This window comes from Catharus ustulatus, chromosome 1 (genome assembly GCF_009819885.2).
Source record: "Catharus ustulatus isolate bCatUst1 chromosome 1, bCatUst1.pri.v2, whole genome shotgun sequence".
In the NCBI taxonomy this organism is placed as follows: domain Eukaryota; kingdom Metazoa; phylum Chordata; class Aves; order Passeriformes; family Turdidae; genus Catharus; species Catharus ustulatus.
In genome coordinates this window covers 144028894-144048082 of record NC_046221.1, presented here as the reverse complement: position 1 = coordinate 144048082, position 19189 = coordinate 144028894, and the positions used below count along the sequence as shown (strand labels likewise).

General features: G+C 40.4%; 1 protein-coding gene across 1 annotated transcript in view; it reads left to right on the top strand.

Moving 5' to 3' along the window:
- The window catches only part of SYBU (syntabulin), a 40719-nt gene that overhangs the window by 9806 nt on the left and 11724 nt on the right, over window positions 1-19189 (top strand). The window contains exon 3 of the mRNA XM_033054029.1: window positions 4541-4738. Coding sequence (XP_032909920.1) covers window positions 4541-4738 — 198 coding nt within the window. The remainder of the gene's footprint in view (window positions 1-4540; window positions 4739-19189) is intronic.

Below are 19189 nucleotides of genomic sequence, written 5' to 3'. Positions count from 1 at the left end.
TACCCTCACTGCCAATAGCCAGCTTGCAGTGCACCTTCCTGGCAGAGCTGTGGCTGCTCAGATTAAGAGATCCTGGGATGAATGGAAATGTAACCATCAGGTAAAAGCCAGGAAATTGTTTTTGTCTTGCTACACTGAACATTTAAAATTTCCTTAGAGCTGTTTCACAGGTTTAATTCCACATTTCATGGTGGAAATCCAGTCTATGTACAGCCTGACTGTACATATGTACTGGTCAAGGGGACCTCAGGAGGAGAAAAATGTTGGATGGTGAAATAGGGATCAGGCAGGAACTGGACCATTCAGTGTCACAGGAGTGCCTAACTCGATCTGGCAGCTAGGAGTGAAAGTAAAAAGTCAGTGCTTCTTCAGTGAGAGCATCATTAATTATTTAGGTATGTTATATAAGGAGGTTGTATATTCAAAGTTTCTTGAAGCCTTTGGGAAAAGGCAGTAATTTTTAAAAGAAGGTTCTTAAGGCATATTCTAGTGAACCTTCTAAGATATGTGTGTTGAGCAAATCATCGTATCTTAACATATACCCTAAAAGTCGACAAGAACAGTATTTTTGTCAATTATTCAGATTATTATTATCTTTAATACTGTTGTTTATATTTTGACTTTGCTATTTAAAGGTTAGTCAGGGCATGCAAATGTCAGAGTGCTCTAAGCAACTTTCCCAATGGTTTGTTTGAGGAGACACTATCCCATGCTTGGCTTTGGAACTTGGCAGGCATGTCTGATCTGGGAGAGGACTTGGACGTAGAATTTCAAGTGATGAAATCCAGCTGATGTTCAAAGGAAAAGTCTACTCCCAGAGTGCTCCTAGGAGGCCCCTGTGAAATAAAAAAACACTATGAAAGAAAGCATTGGAAATAGTTTGTTATAAATTCATGTGATTTTACCTCTTATACAAGTAAATTCAGGCAAGATCAGAAGTACTGGCTTTCACAGCACTATTTCACACCAGCTTTCCCTTCCTGATGCTGATGTGCCTGAGAAGGTAAATCGGGTCTGCCTCTGTTTCTGAGGAATCTAGGTCTCAAGTCTTTACTGGGGCAAAACTCCTGTTGAGTTACAGGGTTGAATCCTTAAGTGACCTTGCTGTAAACTATACGCACATCATATCAGAAAGTGAATCCCTTTGTGGGCTCATCCGCTCCTGTTACTCGCTTTTTTGAGAGATTCCTTATCTTGGACCATTTCTGGGCAGGTGGAGGTCTTCACTTCCTTCCATCAGAGTTTCCAGCTGGGTTTAGGAGGAGCCTGCAGGTCTGGGGAGATGGTGAACACACTGTGCTGCAGTCACGTCCTGCTTGCAGGTGAGGAGCAGAGGGGTCACTGCAGCAGGGAGCAGGTCAGGCTGCCTGGAGATGGAGGGAATCAGCTCCACCCCAGGGTCCTGTGGGAAGTCTGCTGCTCTCCTCTGGGGAGTTCACCTACACATTAAATACAAATAAATAGCCTGTTAAGGTTAATAGCAGGAAAGATGATGGTGAGTGCAGGCAATTTGGTGGCACTAAGCAGCTAGAGAGCATCTCACTCTTCACCAGGACTTTTCCTTGTGCCAGGAGGGTGAGTTATGGGTCAGGTGGATCCCCCCCCAATTTACAGCAGAGCTTTGCTTGCCTTGATGGTGAGCACCAATGTTTCATAGGCAGCTCTTCCATTCTGTGGTAGCAAACATTTTGAATATTCAAAAGGCTGATGCAAAAAAAATCTTTCTCTACAGCTTGTCCTAGTTCTGGAAAACTTATAATTTTGTTCATGTTTCTGGATAACAGTAGTAGAAGGATTATAAGTTTTACATTACATAAAAAAATAAACTATCAGAGGAGAGGGAATACAATAAAATCATTCATTTACTGTAGCTGGAATGGGAGTGCTCACCTGGTTATTGGTGTATCTAAGGGGTACCAGGGGTATGAGTGGAGAAAAGCTATTCTTTGTGCCAGGCTCATTTGTTCTTTCTTAAAATGCCCTGTTTCACTGAAAGCTGAAGTTCTTAACAGTAAAACAAGGATATGTAGATATGACATAATCTGATGGTGCAGTGTCAACAGAGTGATATCACAGGCAATGATAGAGGGGTGGTAAATAAAAACAATTTTTATGCTATTTTGGCATGTATTCTTTAGCTACCTTTTTCCTCTAATTGTAGGAAATTTGCACATTTGGGGGTTTTTATGCCCCAATTTTTAACCCTTTAGTTTAGTTCTTTCATTGTGTAAAATTTTATCAGCTCCCATGGCTCTTTCAGGCTGCATCTCTATAGCTTTAGGAGTTACTTCTACATAAATTCTCCCATATAAAACAGATCTGTGAGGTCTGCAGCACCTGTGCAGGTATTGCAGTAACTGCATTGGTGGAGAGATGAGGTAAATAATTTCTTGTGGATTTGGGTGGGAGGTTTTGGGAGGGGGAGTTTGCTTGGGTTTTGGGTTTTTATTTGGGGATTTTTTTTTTGTGTGTGTTTTCGTTCTAACATAAAGTTTAGAAACCAATGCCACATACAGAAACATCTAAGTGAAAAAGTCATAATTAAAAACAAACTGTGCAAACTGTCACTTATTTCTGAATATATTTGATTATAAATATTTGTGCGCTTCTAAAGAGAGGACGCTTTGGACATAGCTAAAGCAGATGCTTAAATGCAATTCAGGAGCTCACTCAGTGGTGCTGATCCACTCTCCTGCAGGTAATGTTCACTCAGCCTGCAGAAGAGACTCCAAAGGTTGGAGAAAGGGAAACAGATGCTGATCTGGGAAGAAATTGCCAACTCTTCTCTTCTTTGTGTTGAGTTATGTTGTGATGTTGATGGGAATGGAAAGGATAAAAGGTAAACTAAAGTCATATGAGCAGCAATCCTGCCCTTAGTCAGGATGAGTGTAGGGACAGGCTGAAAAGTTTATTATTGGTTTTCTCTTTTCTGTTATTTTACTAGGAACTAATTCTGAGTTGCAGAAGGCAGCAGCACGATGGCAAAAAGAGAGAAGCTTTTTGGCTTAATTGGGATGATTTGACAGAACTAAATATGATTAAGCTGGATTAGGTGCTTTGCACTGTTAGTGCCCTTTGTGCCCTGGGAGGTGTTCCTGGCAGGAGGCTGGGCTGCCCCTTGGCTTGGCATCATGCCTGGCACCTCAGGCTGCTGGCTGCTCCTGTGCCTGATGCTGCAGCTTGCTCGGGACAGTCAGCACCTGTGGGTGCCTTGCTCGAGGCTGAACACAGGACATGGAGAAATGAGAATGAGAATGTTGGAACAGATGAGTGAGGGTAGAACAACTGCCCAGGCATGAAGGAAAACTGGATCACATGAAAGGATGAAGTTTTTCTACTGTATTGAGGGAGCAATAGCTAAGCAAAAGCAAAAGTTGTTCTTTCCTGTGGAGGGGAGGTGGGAGAAAGGTATTAGGTAGATCTGGGGTGTCCCTTCTGCCTCATAAACACACAGTCACACACTGACTTGTAAATCAATATGCACATGCAAAACTCATTGCAAAATGAGCCTTGACCTACATTATGAACAGGGTGGAAGAGGTCATGCAAATTCTATGGCTCAGTTGCAGGTACTTCTTTGGGTTTCATGTTATCTAAAGATAATGCATCAGAAGAGTGCAATGGCATAATTCAGATGGCAGCTTTCATTTTGTCCTGGGAAAGAACAATTAGATTTCTCCAGGAGAGTCAGAGTAGTGTGTTTGGTTTTGTTGTGTACCAATTAAACCACCATGACTTTTAAGGGAACTGCAATTACTCCAGATGACATGGAACATAATTAGATGAAGTTGGGGTTTGATATGTGGATTTCATTCAAAATCAGATTGCTTTGCATTCACTTGTTTAGAGCTGGAGTGTTTGTATCCCTGGGGGTCAGGAACATGGGTCTGTTCCCAGGGTGGCTGTTGATGCCCTGGAGTGCTGGTGTGGCCTCAGAGGAATTCAGCTTTAAACAAAAGCAGTCTGTGTATAACCCACTCTCTTCAAAACCAGGTACCTCACAGCCACTTGTCAAGAGTGGAAGAGTTCTATGATCATGGTTGCTTTTAAAGGAAAGACAGTTTTGAGGAACCTGTTTTAATTCCAGTTACATTAACTTCCTGACTTTGTGCATGTGGGCTGTATGTTGTTGTCTTGTTCAGATGTGGGAACATTTCTTGAAGGAGAGCATGTGGCCCTTGCTTGCTCTGCAGCCAGAATGCACTAACTACATTTGTGTCTCGTGTGTATCTTCATGCTGCAATATTCCCTAACCTTGCTAAAGGAATTCATCTTGGATAGAAATTTTCATTATGTAGCCTAGCCTTTGATTTTGTATTTTGTCAGACTAAGTAAAACAAGTACTTGCCCTTTTAGCTTGCCGTAAGGTATTCAAGATTTCTTCACAAAATGTGTGAAACAAATAGCTTCTCACCAGGTTTCAGAGCCAAGGCCGTACACATCACTTACTGTAAAGAGTTGTAGTTCAAACACCGTTTCTTTTATTCTGCTAACTTTCATGTATTCATTAGTTAGAAATGTTGATGTTTTCCCTTTTCAGATGACACTGGCTGTCCTAGTAGCCAGTCAGTATCTCCAGTTAAGACTCCTTCTGATGCTGGAAACAGTCCAATCAGTTTTTGCACTGGTAGTGATGGAGACTTCTCCAGGAAGAAATTCAGTCCAGGGTCAATGAGTGAAGGGAACACGCAGCTGGCTCGATATAAGAAGGAGACAAAGACAAGCCTTGTAAAGCCCGGTGAGTACAATCCCTTTGATTTCCTTAATTACATTTTCTAATTGACTGGTATATTTACAGGTGTCTACATGCATACAGTGATATCACTAATGCTGATAATAAATGAAATAGTTGGCTTCTTTCTGTAGAGCCACCTGAAAGATGTGAAAACACTATTATTATTGTCTTCTTCATGGAAATAAAATCAGCTGACATCTTCACTTTCTTTTATGAGGCTCGACAGTGATGTCAAATAGCTGAAATGGATTTTATTCTGTTTCATAGTAATTGCACACATATTTCAGTGCCCAAAGATAAATTACTTTTAATATAAGAAAAAAGTCTTGTGATGTCCTTAAATTTATTGTTGGATCCTGCCTAAACTTTGTTCTGCCAGGCTCTGATAGCTCTGGGGATACAAGATATCAAACCAAGGCAAGAGGACAGGCAGCCTGTGTGTGGGAGCTGGGCAGATTCGGACCTGTACTAGAATGGCTGAATCAAGAGTGTATCTCCCAGTGCCTTGGGCTAATGGGGCACCTCAGACCACCTGCTAAATCAGCACCTGCTTGTCACACAGCCAGATCTAAATACCCAGATGTGCCTTTGGTTCCTGTAATTTTAGTGATTAGATATAAAATATTTTATATCATTTGATTCATGTACAGGCAGCTCTTGATTACAAGTGTTCAGGAAATTTGTGTTGCTGTTTAATTAATGAAGACAGAGTTCACCCTGTACATGGTGAGCTTCAGAACTGACATGGTTTATGAGCTCAGGTACCTCCTGGCTATATTGTTTCCACAATCATTTTATCTCTGGAAGCAATTCAGATACTTCCACAGAAAGCCAGCTCAGATTTGCCAACACCACGTTTAATCCAGAAACAGTGGAAAATCTGTCGCAAAAATCTCTTCACTGGCTCGGTCATTGGAAGGGTTGATTAAATCTCATTTACCACTATCCCTGCAAGTTCTTTGGCTCATTTCATAGCACCATGTTACTTGAGTGTTCCCAGTCTCCCACTGCTGTGCATAATGGGCAATATGTAATATTTTTTACAAGGTTTGCAGTAAATGTGGTGGACAGTCAAATCTGTAGCTGTGGCTACCAAAACCATTTTGTTTGTGAATATGAATGTCACTTAGCAAAATGTGAATAATGAATGCAAAAGTTCTTTTCTAATGAAGAGTCCTATACTCATGTAGAAGAGTTATGCACCTTTTTCAATAAACTAACTCATTGGTTTTGGTTTTATACTTAAATTGCCTTATAATATGAAGTTACTCACCTTTTCCAGTATTCATTAACCAGGTCTGTTTTACAGAGTACTTCTAAGTTCCTCCTGCCAAATATCTCACACTTTTTTAGTGGAAAGCTATTCAAAATTATGTCATAGCATGAGAGCTGACACAAGTGAGGGACATGTCAGACATGGATGCCAGGGGACAGCTGGGGTCCATTTTCCTTAGTGTTGGGAGTGTGGGGTTAATGTGGTTTTCTTCCATTGCCATCTCATTCCATGGCTTCAGGTCTCTTCCCCATGACCTACTTACACATGAATTTCTGGTGGGTCAGTTGAGGAGATGTAGCCATTGTGCAAGGAGGAGGAATCACCATGTAGCAAAACACATAGAAAATAACAAGGGGTCAGTAGATGGGAAGAAGAACATGGAGGAGAATAACAGCAACGTGTCGTTTTCATATATAAAAGAAACTGTGTGTAATTTTCTCTTTACCAAAAGCCCTTCTTGATTTATAGAGATTATGTCTTCTTCATATTAATCTGAAATGGATTGTGACAATGACCACATAGCAGGAGTCAGATATGAGAGACAAAAATCCAGCCTACCACTGTTTTTATAAGATCCTGCACTATAGTTTTTTTACACAATTACATCAATCACTGTGCACCTCCAAAATTCATGTCATTTTGCTGAAATCTGTCTGTTTCCAGTATTGTTTTCTCGGAACATGCTGAATCTCAGAAGAAACACACAAATATTTAGATAATTCAGGAAATGTCAGAAAGAGATAGCCCTGAGAATGAACCCTGGGATGTTTTTGGGCTGTTCCCAAGCTCTGATACTTTTCTGCTTCTCTAGTAACATCACTTCATCTTTCTTTTCTGTACTTCAAAAATACAAAATACACATAACTTTTTTTCTCTCTCAAACAACCTAAGGCCTTGTTATGTGAGTCTGAGCCATCTTCACCTCTTAAAGTATTAACAAAATAGATTTGGCTATCATTCATATTTTATGTAGTTTGCAGAGAGAACCATACATAATCCTGGAATGTTCTTTTGAAACCTATAAAATATTTATAATCATGGAGAAATTATTCATTTGAGAGACATGAAAATGGTTTTTATTGTGCATTAAATCCGAATCACAGCAGTGTAAAAGTGAATTTGGCTTAAAGCCTGTGCCTGCTTTCCCAGGGAAGGATGGAGAGAACAGGAACATTAAGGAAGATAATAGAACATCCACTCTCAGAGATAGCTACAAGCCTTTTAATTTCTGTATTTTAGAAGTTGATCCTTCTTTTAGATGTGATTTGTTTACATAATACTAAAAGCAATACAAAGTGCGCTGCAGAAAATGCCCCCACAAAAAGGCATAAAAAAGCTCAATTAGCATTGGTCTTAGTTTTGTATCAAGATGCTGTGCTGAATCCTACAGTTTTTGTAATTGAATAAACAGGACCATAAGCACTTCTACATGACATTTTTGTGTAGTCCTCCTGGAAAGATCCCTGCTGAATTCCTGTAGTTCATGTCCACATCCTGTTGAGAACTGTGGGAATTGTTTTGCTTCCTTTAACAGTCTTTCTCGTCTTCTTTTTTCACTTCCATTAGAACACTTAGTGAAAGGATTCAAAATTTGCCTCTTTCAAAGACATGGATAAAGAGGAGAATCTTTAGCAGAAGTAATCTTTTGAAAGTCTTGCATGTTTAAACTAACACAGACATGTATTTAAATCTCTGTGAGCATCAGAATTTGAGAAGGCATCTGATCAGCTGTGGCATTTCTGTAAAATTCTGGTCTTCTTGCTTCAGTGGACTTGGGACAGTTCACTGAAAATTTGGTGTTTTCTAGAGTCCATGGAATTGCTGAAGTCCTCTATGAAATTATTAAGATCTAAGATTAAAAAAAACATCACTCCTGTCCCAGACCTTTTAGCATCTTCAGGATCCTGCAGAATAGAGGTGTAAACACCATTGCACAAAAGGAACTTTAGGTGAGCCCCAGTTAGGGCCAGCTCCCAAGCCTTGTGAGGACTGGCTGGCTGTCATTGACATCTTGGTACAATAATAAACATTCCAGGTAGCACAGGACTGTGCAAAAAGGGTTGGGTTTTTGCACTGATAATAAAACATCTGTCCATTTATTACTGAATCTGGCTAAAATAGCAATATTTTAGATTTCAGTGTCATTGAGCTGCTATGGATTATGTTCCAAAAAGGGTCATCCCTGGGAGTTTGGACATTAAAACTTTTTTCTGTTTAGATTGATGGGAAAACCTCAGAGGCTTCCACCACACAGAGCACCTACATTTGTTGGACAATAGGCAATGAGCACAAACGGAGAAACATGAAATTCCATCTGGACACAAGAAAACACTTTTTTTTTGTCTGTGGTCAGGCACTGACACATGTTGCCTGGAGAAGCTGTGGAATCTCCATCCATGGATATAGTCAAAACTCAACTGGATATGGTCCTGGACAGCCTGTTCCAGCTAGACTTGCTTGAGGGGGGAATTGGTCTGGGTGGCTTCAAAAAGTTCCTTTTGCCTCCCAGGACTTCTGTAATCCTGTGTTGATGGATTTTTTTTTTTGTCCTTTAAATGGTTCATCAACCAGATCTATAGTTAAGTAGTTGCAAGGCACAATTTGTGTTTTTCCTGTCCTTTGTTGGCCACTTAAGTTCATAAAAATGAAGGTATATTGAAATTAAAAAGTATCTTTTAACAATCACCATTCAACTAAAAATGTTCTTTAACAAATAGTAAGTACAAGGCAAAGTAAGTAATCTTGTACTTAACATGTGTATTTCCTACTTTTTCCCAGTGAATTTATTAAGTCACCATAAGTAAGCCTTGGGATAGGGTGTCCCAGTCTATACAGATTAATCTTTGAAGACTTTAGGACTATTAGGAGTTTTAGGAGAGGCAGGTGGAGCAGAATCTATTGCCCTTACTTGTTTGTAGGTATTCATAGATGCTTTTTCAGTCAGTGTTGGAGCTGATCAAAAAGGAGGCAAGGAAAATTGCTCTAGACAACTGGAAATATTAAGACTAGAACTTAAATAAGCCAAACAGATCAGAGAAAAAATGCAAGTGTTAGCTGCAAAATATGTTTTATCTGTTAGCAATGTCTAGCTGTTAAAAAAATAATGCTTCTCCTGAAGTTTGGGGGGTTTTAATTCTACTTTTTTAATTGTCTGGTATGTGAGGATTAGATTCCCAGGACACTGAATGTCTAGGAACTTATTTCTGGGAGTCCCATGTGAAAGCAAGGACTAGTGACTAGTTAATCTATTAGTATAAAATTAGAAGATAAATTAATCCATATTGCTACTTTACTTCCATATCTGTCTGTATTCTAAAGGCAGTCACTTTCGTTGTTTTAAAAACAAAACATAAAGGTTTTGATTTAGGTTGTAGTCCTGATGCCTAGCTGTATTATTTTATTATTTTACAGGTCTTTTGTCAGCTCATTCCCTCATTTCAGTCTGACAGTGTGGGAATAGCAGTGTCTGACTCTGATGTATGTGTGTGTTTGTGCTTCACTTGAAAAACATGAGTTGGGGTGTAAGTTCTGTGAGAGGATTGTCTTGCAGGTAATTCTGGAAATTGATTTCACTGTCAAGAACTTCCTCTGGTTGCATCAGTTAGCAATGAAAGGACTTTGTTTTATCTTGGAAAGTTTGATAAAACATTAGAAAGACAAGTTTTACTGGCACATTTATCCAAGAACATTGTATCTGGTATTTGCATGACTTTTCTTTATTCTCTGTACCAAATTTCTGCAAGCAGTTGGAAAATAATGGATCTGTTGTCCCCGTGTTCAGGAGCAGCAAGTGCAGAATACAAAAACCAAGATACAGAATGTGCTAACTTGAACAATTCCTATGGCACACAAAGAAATTCATGAATCTTTTAAACTACTGGCTAGGGCATCTACCTATTATGCTAAAACACTTCTTAAAATGCTGATGGTGTACTGTGTACAAAACAAAAGTCTGTTGGTACTGTGTACCAAACAAAATCACACTTTGGTTGTTTGAAAAAAAACCCCAAACCAAAACCAATGTAAAGCCTGTATTTGGAGATAGCAAAGTGCCTTGACTGATCCTTAGAACAAATTGGCATTCTTCATTTCATCCCACAAAGGTAAAAGCAATGAGAACACTCATGTCTGCCTTTTTGCTGTAACTTATTTAACAGCACTTCATAACCCACATTCCAAAACTGCACCTTTTCTTGGGGAAGGGATAATTTAGAACAAGAATGTGTCAAAGAACATTTAACCTGGTTACAAATGCAGTATTTAATCAGTGAACGCATGTTCCCATCCTGCTACCAGTGATAACTGTACCTGAGTGGTAAAATTGGGAAATTCACGTTTCCATTCCTAGGAATATTCAAGAATGTTGAAATTACGAAATGAGCTACACCAGGTTCAGTGTACTTTAAATAAGTAGAACATATAGAACAAAAAAAAGTTCTGAAGATTGACCAAGTGAATTGATTTGATACTAAATGATGGAACATCTTGTCTATGACTGAACATTAGCGCTTCCCTTGAAAATTACTTGAAAATTATTTGAATTAATAACAAGGAATCTCTTGATCTGACAGTGTTTATCGATAAAAGCATATTGATAGAGCATAGATTCTCTAATGGGTACAGAGGAGGTTGCAAGTGAAAAGAGGAAGAGCAAAACCCAGGTTCCCTGAGTAACTTGAACCAGATAAGGAGGGCTTTAACTTGAGCATTATATCTTTAAGCACTTGATATTTGGCAGAGCATATACAGTGGTCAATTACTTGTGCTTCTGGAAGGCTTTTGATCTCTTTTTTAAAACATCACCTTAGCAATAAAAAGGAAGGAAGCATCTTTCTCAGATGTAAGCACATGCTTTGAATGCTTCACTTCTGTCCTTCACCTGATAGCAGCCATTATAACCATCCTGACATTCAAATCCAACCATATGCAACATTTGTTTCCTGTTACAGTTTCAGTCACACTCTTCTCCCTTTCTAATATGTGTATTTCATAATTTCATTTGTGACACTAAAGTTTCTGAGATACTTTCTAATGCAGAATCTAACAAATTAGGGCAGTTTTTGACCCTATTTGTTTTCCTCTGTTACTTTTGCTTTTCTTCTTTCCCTTCACCTTTCATTTTGCACTCACACAAAATAACTACTGCTGATTTTCTAAATTAAAAAAAAAGTGTTTCTGGGTAATAATTCTGTATGTGCTGAGTCCTCCTGCATATTTTACTGCTTTAATTTCGTGTCTGTTGCTATGGAGCTGTGCAGATTTGCCTGCCTCACTTGCCAGCACAGGGAGTTACTCGGTTCCACAGGTCCCAGAGAAGCAGGGTGTACTCTGGGAGGGATGCACATCTCACCCTCCAGGAGTGGGGACAGTGTCTGGGTTCCAGTCCATGCCATCCTCAGAGCTTGTGTTCCAGAGGGCCCCCACCCTGCAGAGGTGTGGTGCTGTTAGCAGTCAGTGAGGTCTGAAAGGTGGCCAGGCTGTGAGGTTTGGGGTGTGGTGGTGGGGGTGATGCTGCTGAGGGTCTGGCATTTGCAAAGCCCAGCCTCCCACTCATACTCTGGGATAGATGGGTTCTTATGGGCCCTTGGAATATTTCCTGCTGGTTCTAGACCCAGCACAGCCAGTAGATCACGTTGGTTGGAGCTCCTCTGCCTGGCATAAATCCCCACTTTTTGTGATTCATAAGAAGTGAAGTTTGAATCTAATTGTCTCCTTAGACAACCTTCTGTAGCAGATGGGGTCTGACTCTCTTTCTCTGGTCCAAGTGACCAGTTCCATTGCTCAAGGGACACAAAACAGCTTTAACAGGTGAACCTGCCATTTCCCTTCTAGGGGTTACACGAGCTGTTCTGGAGGTGAGGGACATGTGAATTCATGCTCTTCATCCAAGATGAAGAGAGCAGAGATGGCCCCTAATTTATCTGACCTCAATTCCCAATTTGTAGTGTAAGGATTAATTGTCTTTGCCTGCATGAATGCACTAAGGTCCTGTTTTGTTTTGGTGGCGGTAGAACAAATGAATCCACTGTATCTGGTGTGTGATCTTTCTGACCAAATATTAAAGCATTTACTTTGGGATTCACTGGTTATGTTGACTGAGAATGGGACTGAGGTTGACTCAGACATGGGGGACTTCCATGTTTAGTCAGATAAATCCTACCTGCATCTCCTGTGTCCGCATCAGGCCTCTGACACCTCTGCTGTTGGCTCTTACTGAAGTCAGCCACAGTCTCTGGGGCTTTTCTTTCTCTTTTTTGGCTTCTTTCTTTTTTAATGGAAAGGGAAGTTCTTAGACATTCAGTTGTGGGAGAAAGTTTGTGCTTAAAGAGCACAGATGGACCTTCAAGCAGCTCTAATTAGATGTGTTTTCCTCTTCTGTTCATCCCTGATAGGCTTAGGGCACTCTCCATTTGCCCACTTTGTGAGGACTGCTGCCCAAGATGCCTAGCATTGCAAAGGGAGATTCTGAATCCCATTTTGCACTGTGGATTCACAGAAATTAAATATTTTTAGGACTAACTAAATTTTCTAAACTAAATAAATCACAATGAAGTGAAATAAATGCTCTGTAATGTCTGAAAAATAATACTGGAATATAACCAGAATATAAATATTTTAAGCAAAAGATGCTTAGAAAGTTAGGTAAAAATTATTAGCATAGCAGTAGGTTTTAGTTTAGATTTATATGTATTTTAGATTTAAACATTTCATTTAAATAAATTTGCTTGAATTGATGTGAAAGAACATGTTCAAATACCCAAATATTTCTTATCAACATGAATAAGCAAAATAGAAGCTACAAGTAGTGCTTCAACTTTGAAGTATTTCATAGTATTTAACACAAATCTACAAGTTCCTGTTAAAATGGCATAGAAAAACCATCTTTTAATTCTGTGTCGCAAATTTTATAGTCCAGCCCCTTGTAAAAATTTATTTTAGATGTTGCTTAGATACATAGGCAATTAGTGGGTAGGCTGTGGCCTCTCAGAACATGTATTTCTTTGTTCAGAAGATTCTTAGGCTTAACATCTTAGCAAGTGCCCAGATTTCACAGCAAAAATAGAGGATCCAAGAAAGAAGCCAACAAGTTGTAAAGGAGAAATTGGCAAGTAAACCTGAGAGCCTGAGTGCCACCTGTTCTACATGGTGACCTGCCCAGCTCTGGGCTGGTGGCACAGGCCACCTGCAATTCAGAGCCTTGGGCAAAAGCCTGCACTTACATCCTCCTTCCTTACCAAAAATAACAGAAATAAATAAAAGGATGTCCTTGTTGCTTAGTTCAGTGAATGGAAAAGAAACTTAGATTTAGACCTGTGTGTGTCTTTTGGGGGATGGAGTTCAGCAGGAAGGAGAGGAGTGCCCTAATGCAGAGCTGCCGGGCAGGCTGGGGGGATGCAGGGTGTCTGCTCCCAGGGAAGCTGCTCCACTTTAATTCAGTTACTGTCTCTCTCCCTGGCCCATTAATTGCACTGATGCTGCTCCAGACCCACAAAAGTGGGACAGCCACGGTGACAGCGAGGTCGTGGCCGAGGATGCCTGCAGCTTCACCTTGTGCTTGGTCCACGGGACAGGCACTGCTCTGACTGCAGATCAGGGGATAAGGGATGTGTGGGGTATGGGGCTTCTGCAGGGAGCGCCTGGGACACTGCACAGGATGAGATCCCTGCCACACAATACATCATTTAGACCCACATGCCTTTTGATAGAAATGAAGGTCTCCTGGGGCTCGGGGGACGTGCTCCTGCATCAGGAAAAGACAGCTGGGGGCCTGGCATAAGAAGGGCCCTGGGCTTTAGAGGTAGATGGCAATAGCTGTGATCTTTAGTAAAAACAATAAAATTCTTTTTGTATATTCAAGCAGGTTTGTTTGGGATTTTTTCTCCTCTGCTAATCCAGAGTGGAATTTGAGCCAGAAAGGAGAAACCAATGCTATATACACTGCACACTCTTAAGTATTTGTTTTAAAATGTGGGGTCAACATAGAACATTTGAAATTTGTGTATTTACTGCAGTGAGTTTTCTGTGCCTTGTGGTTGCCTTCTGTGGGTTTCAGCCCACTTCACAGGATGAAATACTGTGCATACGAAAGACTCCATTATGGATCTTCCCTTAGGATTTTTTTTTTTTGTCCTCTGCTTTTAAATTACAATCTGTATTATTTATGCCAATGTTTAAAATAGCTTCCTAACCTTCCCTGGTTAAAGGATTCTGAACCGATTCCAGATACATTTTACTATGCACAACTCCCACTCACCGTGAGTTTTTACTTCAGTAATTTTTCATGAAATAACATGCATCACAGCCAGAACCCTGGGTTGCTGTTACATAGTTTTCTTTACAGTTTTCCAGCTGTATTCATCCTCCCATGATAAACTGTGTTGTCAGCATGCATTTTTATCTTAGAACAAACAAATTGCATTCCCTTAATCTCCCTTCATAAACTGTGCCCTGTAATGCTGTTATCATTGTTGTTGACCTTTTTTGGAATTTGTCCAGGTTATTAATGCCTTTTTAATGAAAATCATGGGATTTAAAGTGTTTTCTGAGCAGTGTTTACTCAGGAGTTGATAGATTATTTCCTTTTCTATTTTTCTTTTCATCCCGTATTGCTTTTTTGTCTGACATCTTACTATGTTCAAAGCAGAGCTATGCAAACAATTGATTTGGGGGTTGCTACCAAATCAAAACATTAAAGAAAATCTTTGTTTCAAACTGAACAAAGGCCATATTCAATCTAAAATGTTTTTAAATTCTGGGGATTTGTTTTTATGTTTTACCCCATTTTTAAAAGAAGAAAGGAATTTTTTAGTTTTCATAATTAAAGCATAATTTCAAACAGAAAGTAGAAAAATCTGATTTTCAATTTTTCTGGCCATGTTTGACTTCAAATCGTGAATATTTTCAGTGTTCTCTGATCTAGTTCTATTTGGTAACCAAATTGCTAAAAGATTTGTTTCCCTCAGAGTCATTACTTCAAAGACTTTTGAGCAGTATTCAGTGGATAAGTCTATATGTTTCTTGTATTTGTATATCTGTATTTATGCATCGGAATGGAAATCTAAGGGAATGTCTTTATTTTAGTTATGCAAATCTCACTTATTTGATTTCACTGTTGTGCATAAAGACATTGTTGAGTGGGAGGTAAGTGGGCTCAGAAATGGAAGGTCAAGCATAAACAACTTACCAGATCTTTGCAGATAGTGGTGTCATTTTAAACATTTGGCCTATTTAAGCAGTGGTATTTTACTTGCTTTTATGCACCTAGATGTCCAAATCCTGATGAAACTGTGCTTTAGTTGTCTTCACTCTGTTTTGATTCTCCCTTGAAGTTATGAATTCTGAGCTTGGGAAGAGCTTAGGAGAAAGGAAAAATGCATCTCCAATCCCTGTTCCAGTAAAGAAACCACAGTAAATAACAGTGCAGAAAATAAAACCCAGCAGCCAGAACAACAAGATAAAAGTAGCCCAAGTCTGGTAAAACTTTAGATTGCAGAGAATAATTTTTAATTTTCTCACATATGATGTACAGGGTGGAGTCTCCCAATGGAGGTGGGAGCTTCAGGCCTGTATGGATTGCACCCATGTAGCAGGGGTTAATGAAGACAGGCGTTCCAAACGAGGTGTTTTTATGGAGGAGCTGGAGAAGGGCATGACAAACTGCAAGGATGGGAGATGGGACCTCATCTCTCCATCAAGTTCTTATTGCTGGGTGCTGTGTTCCTGGGGTGTGATGGGGAGATCATGTGCAGCATCCTCCCAGTTCAAAGCTAAGCCTGGCCCTGAGAATCCCAGGTGGAGCCTTTCTTTCCCCAGTAAAGCAGACAGCATGAAGGAGCTGTCATTGGGCTCATTTTGTGTGGATCCTGAGTTAAGTGGTGTAGTGTGAAAGACCCACCCAGGTCTTTCAAAAGAGGCACCAAACTGTTCATCACCTTTTAGGCTGACCTGCTTCTAGGCATGCACAGAAACAAGTTTGGCAGAGCTGAGAAGCTTTGCTGAGTGAGACTGGTGGGAGGTGGTTCCCAGTTGAGATGGCACCCTGGGACAGCACCAGTTCCAAAATTCCCTTAACTCCCCCAGGAGCTGGGGACCCATTTTGTACATTCAGCCTCCAGCCACTGCAAGGTGGGCATCGCTTCCCCAAGCAGGCTGAAATGTACTGCCTTCAATATGGCATTAAAAAAATAGCAAGCCTTCTTTATAATAGTGTATTTTATATACACCATTACATAAAATGTATTTAAAAGAAATGAAAATTCTGCCAGGTTTGTTTAATATTTTATTAGTACTACATTGTCTTGCTTCCATGCCGAGGCACTTTATTACAGGTCTGTGTTCCACCTTTTTTGGATTCTGTAAGTAACAGGAAGCTGTTGGCTTTTGAAATCTGGGCAAGCTGTGTCTGTCTGCTAGAGCTTACCACAAACTTGCAAGGATTAATAAGCTGAAAAAGCACAGACTTCTTGTCTGTCATTTTTGCTTCTTAACAGTAAGAGTGAAAAAAAGCAGCAAATGATGGCAGTCATGTCTTGAAATGCACTGGCCTCAGACCTAGCTTAGATTTGTTACTGCAACCAATTGGGTAAGGTTTTACTGTTCTTTTCAATAGATGGCACACTAATTTTTGTAGTAATTTCAACATGTGTGTTACAATAAATATTTGATTAGCACATGACAAATTTTACTTTTCATCCTGGGATTGCAGGGTTGTTTCATCAGTTACCTCCCAGATACATTTCTCCTTCCAGTGTTTTTCCCTTGCCTGTTGAAAACATGTCAAACTGACTTAAAATGTTTTATGCACATTATAATGAAAACCATATGTCTTATATTAAGGGTGACTATGCAAAAGCTTTCACTTGAATCAGGTTTTGCATGCAGTTTCATGCACTTGCAGATACCCTGTGCCCGTGGGCCTGTGCAGCTCCTTGCTGTGCCCCAGACAGCTTCTCTCCTCCTTGCACTCAGGAACCAGATTTAGGAGATGTGTTGAAGGGGCCTCTGAAAGCCCTTTGTTAAACTTCTGCCACCAACGTGACGGGAGGGCTGGGATCTTTTCCCAGTCTGTGATGAAGCTTGCTGCCTCTCTGTGTACTCCTGTTATTCCTGCCAAAGATGACATTTTCCAGCTCCTAAAAATACTTCTGACCAGCCTATCCATTTCCCTTCAAACAGACCAAATAGTACTGCCCCGTGCATAAAAACATCCCCTGAGGTGATACTGCATGGCTGCTTGTAAAAAATACTTGTCCATAGGTGGATTGAAGATATTATTTATAAAACTGTCAAATGCAAGTCAGCATTGTTATACAACTCTCAGTGTATTTTTTGCACCTCCAGTCTCAATGTTTTTATTGAGGTTGGTGTAGGAAAGCAGCATCCTTCTGTCTCTGATAACAAAGAGCCTTTTTGTTTGAACATGAAGAGAAGTTCCCCAGACTGTTCCCTTCTGCTCCATGAGCATATGTTCCCCCTGACAAAGGTCACTTCAGGCTGAGAAGAATGAAATTATGGGAGTCATTTTCAAGGTGTGGATAGAATGGCTCAAACTCCATATAGAAGCACCAAAAAAAAGTAATTCTGTCAGACTGACTTCCGTATGAAAAATATCCTTAAAAATACATAAGGCAGCAAAAACCCCCAATTTGTAATGCTCTTTGTCTATTCCAACATCCGCTTTTGGCTTCTCTACAAATCAGTGAATTAGAAACAATTAAGAAAAACAGAAGCCCAGATCATAGTGATATACAGAATATGCATGATGGCTCTCAGCCAATGTCAGTAATTATTTTGTAGTGACTGTGTTTTGAGAGAAGAGCTTGATTGATTGTGGTTTCACAGAATACATAAGTCACATTATGTATTCATGTTGAGATCTGTAATGCTTATAATTTGCATTAGTGTGGTTCAGATTGCTACTAAAACTATAGTACTTAGATCAGAAAACTGCTTAATGAGATTAATTATTTGATAACAATCCTTTCAAAGTAAAAAGAATAAGCAAGAAAAATGAGCGAAAATCAATATAAATAAACATTTATAAAATTGCATTTAGATCCAAACACAGGGAAGCAGGATCTGCATTGCAGTCCTTCCCAAAAGTCTGTCTGGTTTTGAGCTGGAAGTTTTCTTGCCCAACACGTTTCAGCAATTTATGGAGACCCACACCCAAAGTTTTGCTCCACATCCCCTCTGACTGTGTCTCTGCCAGCTGCCCAAGTTCCCAGGTGTTACTGGACCAGCTGAAATGTGGCCACAGACCTGTCTGCTGATGGAGCATTGTCCAGCAGTCGTGTGGATGTCCACCCAAGAGTGGGGAGTGATGGCTTCACTCATTGGCGAGTGCAGTGGGATAGGGAAGGATGCCTGTTGGTACCCTTAAGACTGAGTGCCAGACATTGCTGTTCCCAGTTTCTTGCCATTATTCGTGGAGCACAACTCACAAATGTGAGTTTGATGACTAAAACTCATTTAAAACCAGAGGGATTACTAGGTACTAAAATCATGCCAGACATGCCCACAGGAAATGCCAGAGAGAAGTGGCCATCTCCCATACTGTCACCTGCCCGTAGTCCTGGTGTGCCCACGTGCATGCTCTGGATTCACTGTGACCCTCCATACCAGAGCCAGTCCATCCCTGTGCGTGCAGGCATCCAGCAGGTTTCACTCCTCTGAAATACGGGCGCTGCTAGTGCTGCCAGTCTGTGCTGTCACACCTGAGTAGTCAGAGCTTGAGGGAAAGGTCTGAGTCCAGTGGCCTCTTTAGACCAAAGGAGCTCAAATCTACACTACTGCTAAGAGTTCCTGAACCAATACAACCTACTGGGTGTCCTCAGCTTCCTCTCCTGATGTTAGACCTCATTATAGTGGAGAGAGTGACACAGGCAGGGGCAGAGCATGTGGGAGCAGCTTCTGTCGCCCAAAGATAACTGCAGTCCACATGGAGGAGAGCTGTGACCTCTTCCTTGCAATCAAGGTTACATCTGCTTTTACCCAGTTACTGTTGAGTGTGAGATGTCAAGTCCAAAATAAGAGTGTCCCATACAATAATCCTAAGTCAAGTAAGTAATAAGTCAAAGGCCAGGGACTGGAACCAAAACTCATTGTCATCTATGATCTTGACACTTTGAATTCAGCACATTTCCCACTAGGAGACTTTGCCTTCAAAATGGGTCATT